Consider the following 11,773-nt stretch of genomic DNA (forward strand, 5'->3'; position numbering starts at 1 on the left):
AGTTCATTGAATGGTTGATAACAATACATTGAATTGTGATTATATGGTTGTGTCAACATTACAAATTATTGTGAATTTATTGTTTACAATAGTAATGTCACATTACGTTAAATAGTTTTTGTATCATATTTTTTATTCGGGCAGCTCCCTCCACATAACGCATTGTGAGAAGCTGTTTCCTGACGTATAGCTGACCGGCAACACCTTTTCGCTCGAAAACGTTTTTCAACGTTTCCCAAATTTCCTTCGGCGTGTCACACTCTTTGATCAGCTCGAGCTGACTGTCCGCGATTGATTGCACAATAATTGATTTACACCGTTTGTCTTTCAATTTTCTTTGATCAATCTTCTTCCTTTTATCCGCACGCACTTCCGCCGAATCACCAGCCACATGTTGGAGCGACGCAATTTCGTCCAAATCATGATCCACACATTCCAGCAAATCATGTACGTCTAGCATGGTTTCGACGCGGAATTTCCAGTTATGGAATCCTACTCCATCGAAGGGAACGATTTTATTTTATCATCCATCGCTGGGCCCATAACCTAAAGACCGGCGCAGTAGGTTATAACACGCGGGACAAAGAACTTTCGAGAACCGGAGCGAATAAAGAAAAACACGTTTTACCGTTCAGAGTACTAACAGCGAATGAGAATTTATTAGTTCAATGTTTTACATTACAAAGGTACGCCAAAATAACTTGACGTCTGTAATCAAAGTAAATGTAACACAAGGTATGGTTTTATAGCGAGGTATGGTTGGGTGTATACACGGAAGTTTTGGAATACCCATTAAAGGAGGCAAATTCACCCATTTTTTGAAATTATACTGAGATGTCATAAAATGGGTATTTTTTTCATACTAAAAAAAGAGTATTTTTTCCCCATCAACAAGTATCTGTTTCAAAAGGTTAGATGGGTAAATTAGACGCTTTACGAATATTTGACGAGTGCAGTCGCCACTTTTCTATTTTTATTTTTAAAGTTGAGAATTTAATTCTGTTTGAATGACGAGTCGAGAAAAACTGGTCACCACGATAAAAAAGATTCTAAAGTATGAGGTAAGTTAAATTGATTGTAATTTTGGCTGCGAATCTTCGCGCGAACGAAGAAAACAAGTCATACTCAAGTGAAGTCAATAAATGAAAATCTGTTTTCCAGTGAAAAAGTTTCCGCTAAATAATGGCCTACAGCCGTAGCCTAGAGTCACTGACCATCACCCCTACGTTACAAACGGGATGACGAGCGAAAAAAAAGCATCGTGGTTTGAATTCCGTTTATTCCCGATCCGACAGTAACAATCGAGGCAGCAATGAAAGTGAATCGAGTACCGCAGTGCATACAAAAATTAATTCCGGATCCGAGACCACATCAGAATGGCCAGTCTCATCGTCGAAGGATGGTCACAGCAGGGGCATCATCCAGGTGGCCTAACAACATGTACCAGTAGAAACAGTTAAAGGTGGTCTGAATCGAAGCCTCCGAACCGGATTGGTTTGAGAAAAGCAACAAGGAGGTTGAGCACTTGAATACATAGAATATAAGTTATCCATTTGTTGATTTTCGAAATTAAGATATAAATAAAAAATGAACATTTTCATGCGTTTTAAAATTACTTCACAAAGTAAATATTTCATTTGGATTCAATCTTATTTATTCTAACCTCAATCCTTTCGTTTTGATAAAATGTGGATATTTTACCCTTTTCCTAAAGAATATTCAAGAGTCATAAAAACCCATTTTTTGAAGTTCGGAGCACGTACTCATTAATGAGTAAATGCGATTTACCCATTAAATGAGTTATGCCGCTTTTGTTTGAAATGGGTACGAAAATACCCATTAATGGGTACTTGCATGCTACCGTGTAGATCCGACAGTGTAGGGTAAAGTGCCCAATAGTGGACCCCTAACCAATAGTGGACCCTCCAGCCATTTTTGCATTATTACAGCACAATGTCAACATTTTCCTATGAAATTCCATCGGGAGAACCTACCTTACAGTCCTATGGTTTGATTACATGTATTGGAAATGCTATGGAAAGTGAAATTAGATGATTTTTTACAATTCTATAAAAAATAAACACGAGAGTGTCCATTATAGGAATATTTTGGGGGGTCCATAATAGGGAAGAAGAACGTCCCGAAACGGGACATGAAAATCAAATGAAGTGGCGACTATAGGGAAGCAATTTCCTATTATGGACCCCCAAGGGGTCTACTATAGGGCGAATTCAGTTAGACTTTAAAATGTTGATTTTGACGAATAACGTCGTGTATCTGGGTGTTTTATGTATGTATCGAGAAGAGAAGATGCAGAGCTTGTTGTTCGATATCAAGCAGAATTAATATGTTGAAAATTTCTACTCCTTATGACAGGAAGAGCAAAATTCCGCTACTAGGGGGTCCACTATTGGGCATTTTACCCTAGTATTCTATAATTGGATGCCGAAACGAACTTTTTCGCTCATTTCGAATTCTAACAGTTACCTGCTAGAACTAATCAAGTTGTAGTTATAGGGGATAGAAGATAGAAACGGTATGAAAGCCCATTTCCAGTTCAAGCGTATGAGGCAGAAGCGGTAGCTATATGACCACCAAGCCCGTTCTGATGTTCATTATTTAAGGTGTTGGCTAGTGCACAGCGCATTTGTCCACATTGCCAGCAAGGGGAGCGGGGAGTTTTACTTTCCGTCTTCGATGGCTGTTTCTGACGGTGGATTCCCCTGTCATTCTTCTCTTGAAGTGCGTGCACCGTTGATTTCAAGAATGATTGACGCTCGATCATGGAAGTGTCTGCTTGAAGATTGACGAGCCGTTGATAGTCGTCGATCAGGGTTTGAAGAGTGACGGGTGTCCATGCTACCTCGTTTTGACGTAAACTACGTCTAAGGGGAAGACTCGGATACAGGGTGACAAATGAAAATTTTCAAATCCGAGACCGTCACGAAATCATGTAAGATTTTGAACGTTAATAGCGCATTCATCTTTCGATGGATTTTTGAGATTTATATATCAATCGACTCGGAAACTCTCCACCAATTTTCCAGTTATATTGAAACATTTGATTATCAACGTTAAAGTAGGGTATTGAACCATTTTGGCAGCACCTCTTTTTCCCGTTCGCAACGTGAGTCTCATTCGGCCGTCGTTCAGTGTAGTTGGTTTTTGGGCTCTTCTTTTTGTGCGGTGCTTCGCACCAGTTTGCCACAAAAAGTAGGGCCAGAGCAGTGACTAGTCGGTGATATACATAAAGCGAATGTTTGTGCAAGGATAGGATGATCGATTGTTAGCAACGACAATGCAATGTCATAATGCGATAATCGCAATGCAAATGAACAAACATGTTCAATTCAAAGATAACTTAGGAGCATGGTAAGCCATTTTATGATAAACTGCAAATTGGTAATTATATTTTTATTATTAAATATGCGCCAAAATCAAAAGAATTCAATTTTAATTCAGGAAGTTTGAATGCACTTCAGATACTCTGAGGCTCTGAGGGTACAATCATGCGGGGCTTATTGTATACGGCTATAGCTTCGGAACGCATACTTTATTGAAACGGGCTATAGGTTACAACAGAACTATTACTTTCTAGCTCCCGGATCTAAGATGAGAATGGGTCATTGTTTCAACTACATAGAATGCTTGAAGAATAGATTTAATGTATCTGAGAACAATAAAACTGAATTATAAGTGACCTTTTTGAACGATTTTGTTATCCGACCTCCAGACTGTCGGTGAGGGCTCGGACGTCACCCATGACTACGGTATCCAACATTTTTTTATATTTTAAGTTATGGTAATTTTGTTCTAAACCAGTGACATATAGTAATCGAATGAATTATCTTAAAATATGACTACATTCCTCAATGCACCAAACTATTCTACGTAGTTTACGTTGGGCGGTCGTGTCTTGTACATAACCCTTCAGCTTTTTTTTCGATTCTGAAGAGCAGTCTTGCTCTAATGTCCGCGTAGCCATGACCTTTGAGATCACAGACAAACACCAAGCATTTGAATTGATCAATTTTCATGTTTTTGAAGTAAAATCCTCGCAAGCACGGTTGACTTTGCCAGCGTAATTGATTATGTCCTCTGCTTCCGTTTCCACTAGCTGCAGACACTGGTACCGTTTGCTGAATATGGACATTTGCGCTCCGAAAATTTTCTTGAGGGTTTTGAGTGTCGGTAAAATTCACGTCTTTTGACAGCTTCGGCAAGATAAAGTTGACATACCGAGTATATGCCGGTGTATCCAACTTTCGCAGCAGCAGTCGGACCTTGGCGGCGTCTTCCAAGTTCCTGACGTCGGAATCGAAAATATCTTCGTAACGGCTGAACCACTTCTCGAAGGTGTTCGTTGCTAAGGCTTCGATTGTTTGCTCCGGGTTGCTAGGTGCTGGTGTCGGCTGCGCTAGCTTCTGTAGGAGCTCGGCCATTTGAAGAATTGCTTCCTGAAGATCTGCCACTGCTTCCGATTCTTGAGTCCTCGTCGCCAATTGTTATATCTGGATTACTTCCTGAATAAAGTGGACTTGACTTTTCTTTTAAAAAAACTACCTATCTTTATTGGAAGTCAAATTATTACTGAAGGAGGAATGACATTGTGGTATCCTATGTTAGTATAAGTACGCCTTAAGCGCTGATACACAGAACCATGTATACTGGCAGCACGGACTGTAGATATACAGATCTTGAGTTTCATCATTTGTGTGTGTATTACAAGAAGTCAAATAAATAACACGTTGTTCCACAGATAACAGATGTTGAGGCTGGCATCCCATACGTGTGTAAACACCCGCAACCGTTAATTCAAATGTATTTTAAATTGGGACCGCGTTTGGCAATCGATTGGAGATGGCGCAAGGATCATTGTTATTGAAAACGCAGCCCGATTGCGGCTGTCAAATGCATTGGCTGCGTTCGACGGTTGTAATTCAGCTGCATTCTTAGGTACTGCCGCAATCAGTTGAGTAGATGGCAGTAGTGGGCCAACGTATATCAATTCAAAAATTTACACAGGATTTTCAATAAAATTTGTTCTAGCATCAATGTCTGTTATCTGTGGTTGTTCTTATCGCGCTCGTTCCGATATTTATTTCACGGTTTCCTCACGTCGAGTTATTCCTTGCGTTTGTCCTCGTATCGAGTGTCCACTCTGGCCAACAGGTTATTGGCCCAGATTGGAAATCGTGGTTTCGGAGTGTCCTTTTTGGACGAATTGTCGACGCTTTTTTTTTTTTCTTCGACGATCGGTTCAAGTTGTTGTAAGCAAAATGGCGGATCCCAGTAAGTTTGCTATTACGAAGCTCGGGAACAGCAACTACGAAACGTGGCGTTTCCAGATGGAAATGTTTCTCACTCGGGAGGAACTATTGTGGACCAGGTACCGACACAAATTGCGGACGTATGGAGTCGTGCGGATAGGAAGGCGAAAGCAACTATTGGCTTGTGCATCGAGCAAAGTCAGTACACCCTTATAAAGAATTGCACCAGTGCGAAAGCAGTATGGGATGCACTAAAAGCATACCATGGGAAAGCAACGATTACGTCACAGCTGTCACTTCTGATCCGGCTGTGTGACATGAAGCTCGGTGAATCGGGAAATGTGGAGAATCATCTTCTGGAAATAGATTCGTTGTTCGAGCGTTTGGAGGGTGCAGGTTTCAAATTGGACGAAAAGCTTATGATCGCCATGGTGTTACGAAGCATGCCGGAATCATTCCACTTCTTGATATCGGCACTAGAAGCTCGTCCGGATGCTGACATAACTATGCAGCTCATCAAAACAAAGTTGCTAGATGAATATCGCAAGCGACAAGATCGAGACGGATCAATGGTAGTCGGTGAGCAGGCTTTGAAAGCAAACAAAGTGAGCAAGGATAAAGTATGTTTCTTTTGTAAAAAACCCGGCCATTTCAAACGAGATTGTCGAAGGTGGCTGGCTACTAGCAAAGAAACAGAAGGTGCATCTGGAAGTAAACCAGGAAAAACTACTCAACAGCAGAAAGCAAAGCAGGCGACGGATACGCACCGTGGGGCGATTTGTTTCTCGGCGAAAGATGCGAAGGACGAAGCCACTTGTGCAGCTGTTAAATTGGGCAAACTGTGGACGATTGATAGTGGTGCATCATGTCACATGACAAACAACGAGAAGTTTTTCGAGCAGTTGGAGGAAGCACCGGCGGTTACAGTGCGAATGGCTAACGGAGTAAGCACAAGAGCTGGAGGGCACGGATCCGAAAAGGTGAAAATGCTGAACGATAATGGCAGTACTGTTGACATCCAACTGGAGGAAGTTCTGTTTGTACCACAACTTGAAAGCGGACTTTTGTCAGTAAGCAAAATAACTGACAGTGGATACAGTGTGCTTTTCAAGCAGAATGACGTTGCAGTTCTGAACAAGTCTAATGAAGTCGTCGTGCAAGGTGAAAGATCGGGTGGATTATATGTGCTCAATGAAGAGGAATGTACATCCTTGGCGGTTGGACAGCGGCATACTGTGAATTGCCAACATACCTGGCACCGCAGGTTTGGCCATCGTGATCCGACGGTCTTGGATCGGCTACAGCGAGAAGATCTTGTCACCGGATTGAAATTGATCAACTGCGGAGCATCGATCGTTTGTGAGTGTTGCCTAGAAGGCAAGATGGCTCGGCTGCCATATCCACAACAGGCGTTACGGAAGAGTTCTCGACCCTTAGACCTAATCCACACAGATTTGTGTGGACCAATGTCAAACGTTACACCGGGTGGCAACAAATATTTCCTGTCGCTAATTGACGATTATAGTAGGTACATAGTGATCTACCTGCTGAAGGATAAATCAGAGGCGAAAGACTGCATCAAGGATTTTGTGAGACTGGTTGAGAACAAATTTGAAAGGAATCCGAAAGTAATTCGCTCCGATCGCGGCGGAGAATTTGTTAACAACGAACGAAAAGTTTTTTATCGACAAGAGGGCATCGAGATGCAGCTTACGGCAGGTTACGCTCCTCAGCAAAACGGCGTCGCTGAACGCCGTAATCGCTACCTGCAGGAGATGGCTGTCTGCATGCTCCTTGATGCTAATATGGAAAAACGGTATTGGGGAGAGGCGATAGCAGCGGCGGCATATGTGCAGAACAGATTGCCATCACGTTCGGTAAGCAAAACCCCATATGAGTTATGGAATGGCGACAAACCAGATCTTGGCCATTTGAAGGTGTTCGGGTGTGATGCTTACGTTTACATCCCTGACTCTAAACGGCGTAAGATGCAGACCAGGTCTCAAAAGTTAACCTTTGTTGGGTACGCGTGTGGCTCAAAAGCATACCGGTTCTTGGATAAGCGTACCAACAAAATCACCATAAGCCGAGACGCGAAATTTCTGGAAGTCGGTTCAGCAGTTCAGGAGGAGTTACAACTCAATGAATCTAATAAGCAGCTGAAAGTACAACAGTCAAAAAGGAAAGCAGATATCGCTAATCGAATCGTGAAGCCAAGGGATACAACAATCAAACCGACTACGACAGTTGTTCTGGAGGAAGATGACGACCATCAAAGAGAAGAAGTTCAAATTGATTTCTCGTTCGAGAAAGAGAAAGCGGATAGTATCACCGAGGATTCAGAGTTCGAAGGTTTCGATGAAACGGTTTACTTTGACGATGAGTGTTTTGGAATGGAAGAATTCTGGGGTACTTATTCAAAAGGACGTATGTGATTTTGTAAACAAAGATACAAACATCGATTTGTCTAATCTGATAGAACTCCCACGCAAACCATCACCACAGACTGGTAGGGGATGCCTTCTGCTACCTGTTGGTGGTATTGATTTGTGTGGGAGTGCTATTAGATTGGACAAATCGACGTTTGAATCTTTGTTTACAAAATCACATACGTCCTTTTGAATAAGTACCCGAGAATTATTTCAAGAGCGTGTTATCGAGTTAGATAACATCAGAAGATCTCAGCGTAGTAATCAAGGACAGCTTCCATCACATTATGACGAATTTGTGGTGGGTGTTGTTTTGTCGGATGTACATACCAACAAGAATCAATGGATCCGTGCTATGGACGAAGAATAAGTCATTATTGTCTAAGCAAACTTGGTCACTGTAACATCCATGTATTTCTCTATTTATAATTACTCTTTATTCAAATACGTGAAAATGTCTTTCATTTCTTTATTTATCTTTTTACACACTAAATTGCCTATCCTCAAATATAATGTTAGATACCACATCCTCCCCTTGCAATAAAGATACGAAAATATATATTCACATAATATTTCATTTGTCACAAAGAGTCACTAGTTTTCATCCAGCTCAAGCGTTACTGCATCAATGAATCGTTTTGGCTTCCGTATTGTTCGAGGATTACGACATACCACGAGACCATCCTTATTCGTTGGTGATTGCGCCTGGTTATCGGGAACTACAGCATCCACTTTAGACGCCCCTTCCGATTTCTGTTCCCCTGGTCTTTCCTCCTCCGATGTGCATAATTCTTCAGCCTCTTCAGTCGTGTGTCTTACAAACTTTTTCAACAGTTTAACGCTACGGTCGTATGTTTTATTCGTAGCCATATCCATTATGGTAGCACGACCAGTACCTGTCAACTGCACTACTTTATGTAATGTGTTTTTGTATGGCGTATCTGCCTTATCTCTTTTCAACTGTGAGACCAACACAACATCTCCCACCCTGATCTGTGAACTTAGAGCATGGCGCCGCACATCTTCTCTAGTATTACGAATGAATTTGGTGGTTTGATCTCGATCGCGTAGTTCCCCATCGCCTGTATTCATAGTATCTGTGCGTACGTTTGGTAACAGACCTCTTACAGCTCTTCCAAACATTAGCTCCGCAGGAGGAATTTTTGTAGCATGATGAGGCCATGAGTTGTAAGCTGTAACATAATCGGCAAGTGCATCCTTCCAATTTTGTTTACCGATTTTAGCTATTGCTGTGATTTTATTAATTCCTTGCATGCTACGCTCGACCAACCCATTTTCCGTAGGGTTCAATGGAGTACTGTGTATTAGTTTAATCCCCCATACTTCTTTAAGCCAGTCTTTGAGTTCCGCACTATTAAAAGGTGGGCCATTGTCCGCCTTCATGGTCTTCGGTATATAATACGTATCAAATACCCTTTTAAAACCCGTTTAACAGCTTCGCAATCAGTTTTGTCCATAGGGATAGCAACCAAGAAACGCGAATAATTATCCGTAAGAACCAATGCTTTCCAGTTATGCAGCTCGGATGCTGTAGAAAATCCATTGAAACATAGTCCCACGCATTGTTAGGTAACTCGGTCATCGTGATTGGTGGTGGGCGATTGTACACAGTGACCAACTGGCATTCCGGACAGCTTTTCACAAAGTTTTCGATCTCCCGATCCATGCCGGGCCACCATAAACCTTGCCGTAGAATGTTTTTCATCGTGGACATACCAGGATGGCTTCGATGAGCTACACGTAACGCTCTCATGCGTAGCTTTATTGGAAGAACCATTTTCTCGTCTTTCATCAAAACGTCTCCTTGGATATAAAAGTTCCCTTGGAATGGTTGATAGCTTGAAATCTCATTAGGCCATTTTTCCCCATTTCCTAAGTAGGACATCACAGCTTGCAGTTCTGCGTCGTCGAGGGTCTCATCTCTAACCTGCTTGTTTGTCAACGCCAACATGTGATCACTAATAGTTCCTGGATTCGCAGTAACGTGACACAATTCATGTGGTTCTTTGTCAACCCCAAACTGTTGATTATCCCGCCGACTACCAATCCTCAAAGCAGCATCGGCTATATTGTCGCTACCTGCAACATGTTCGAAGTTGAAAGAGAAGTGATCCGTGCGGAGTAGCCAACCCTCCGCTCTAGACATGATTCTTTTTCCGACGTCTTTACGCTTATTTCCTTTTAACATAAACATTAAAGCCTCACTATCAGAACGAAGCTCGAAGTGTATCCCAAGAAGATAGTAGGCAAATCGCTCCATTGCCCATACGATAGCGAGCGCCTCGCGATGCAGCTGAGGATATCGACATTCTGCGCTTGTCAAGCTCTTTGATGCACATGCGATAATTCTATAGACCTCAGAATCTTCCTTCACCTGTGCAAGGACAGCTCCAAGGCCCCAAGGAGACGCGTCCGTATACAATACCGTTTTGTCTCTAACATCAAAATATCCTCTTTTGATCAAATCGCTTTGGGCTGCATTTTTGAGATCATCGAACGCCTTCTGATGTTCGTCATTCCAAACAAATCGGGATTTGGATTTCAATAAATCGCGCAGCGGCTTCGTCTTGTGAGAGAAATTCAGAATAAAAGGGCTAATAAACGTTAGCATTCCCAAGAAGCTACGAACTTCTGATGTATCCCTTGGACTCTTGAAATCTTGGATATCCGTAATTCTGTTACTCGTCGGTAGTATTCCGGCCCCGTCAATATTGAAACCCAGAAAATCCACCGAGGTTTGATTGTACACCGACTTTTTCTCGTTTATTGTTAAATTGTTGTTGTTCAAAACCCTTTTCACATCCGCAACAAGTGATTCCAGTTCCTCTAAAGTGAGCGCGAAGATCAGAATATCGTCAAGATAAATAATGACGTTTTTGCAGTTGATCAACAGTCGCTCCATTACTCGCTGGAACATTTCCGGAGCGCAGGAGAGCCCGAATGGCAGCCTTTTGAACCGCATAAGACCATTCGCGGTCATAAAAGTGGTGTAATGCCGCACCTCCTCCTGCAGCTCAACGTGAAAATACGCATCCTTCAGATCTAGCTTGGTAAAGAATAACGCACCGTCCCCACACGGAATTTCGGTCCAAATTTTTTCGAGAGATGGCATCGGATAAGGCTCACGAATTATCGCCTTGTTTACTTGTCGATAGTCCACCACAATACGAAAATCATTGTTACCTTTTGGAACAAGTACCAGCGGCGAAACGTACGAAATGACATCCTGTTCTTTATCGGCTCTCTCTATAATTCCCTCATTCTCCATGTGCCTTAGCCTTTCATTCGTAGCCACTTCAAAAGCTTTCGGAATGTTATATCGCACGATCTGTTTTGGCGTGATTGATTCATCAATCCTGAATCGTACGCCAGAAATTGGAATTTTAGGAAACTCTCTGCCGATTTTATCTAGTGTAGTGGTTTCGTCAAGAACGATCGCATTTATAGGCCTATCGTGTGAAAAACAAAATACCCCCGAATTGATTAATGCATGCAGAGCACGACTCAAAAATATTATCATAAGTTCAACTAGGCCGTACCTCTTATTAACCAAATCACGACCGATCTGAATTAGGTTGAGATCATGTGCCGTATCGTAACCAAGCAGGGACAGCTGGGTTCCTTTCACGACAAAAAAAGTAGCAAGAAGCGCCTGTCCAGAACTATCAGCCACACTAACATACGCCCGAAAGGAACATATTACTTCTAAAGGACAATTATTGGCATAACTCTTTAAAACTTCTTCTGGATGCATTACGACGTCTTGTAGCACGGTTCGGCATTTACGTTTGATTAAATCCCACTCACAAGCCGAGATTATGTTGACAGTTGCACCTGAGTCCACTAACAATCGAATACGTTGAATACCGATCTTACAGTAGACAAATCTCTGTTTCCATTTGCCAGTCAATGATTTTGTTTCCTTTGTAATCAGCTGTAACGATGTATAAAGTAAAACCAATATGTGAGCTAATATGAATAGTGTATAAAAATTGTTTATTTCTGTATTAAACCATTTTTTCCAGTTGATGTTTCCACTTAGCATTAAGTAAA

General features: G+C 41.9%; 1 protein-coding gene across 1 annotated transcript; it reads right to left on the bottom strand.

Annotated features, from left to right (window-relative positions):
* Positions 1–97: 97 nt before the first annotated feature.
* LOC134221417 (uncharacterized) lies at positions 98–4,442 on the bottom strand. The gene is made up of 2 exons (XM_062700608.1): positions 4,240–4,442; positions 98–281 (listed from the first exon to the last, which is right to left on the bottom strand). Exons 1-2 carry the CDS (start codon positions 4,440–4,442, stop codon positions 98–100), a joined length of 387 nt encoding a protein of 128 aa, XP_062556592.1.
* Positions 4,443–11,773: the final 7,331 nt, after the last annotated feature.

Source organism: Armigeres subalbatus, chromosome 3 (genome assembly GCF_024139115.2).
Source record: "Armigeres subalbatus isolate Guangzhou_Male chromosome 3, GZ_Asu_2, whole genome shotgun sequence".
Taxonomy (NCBI): Eukaryota; Metazoa; Arthropoda; class Insecta; order Diptera; family Culicidae; genus Armigeres; species Armigeres subalbatus.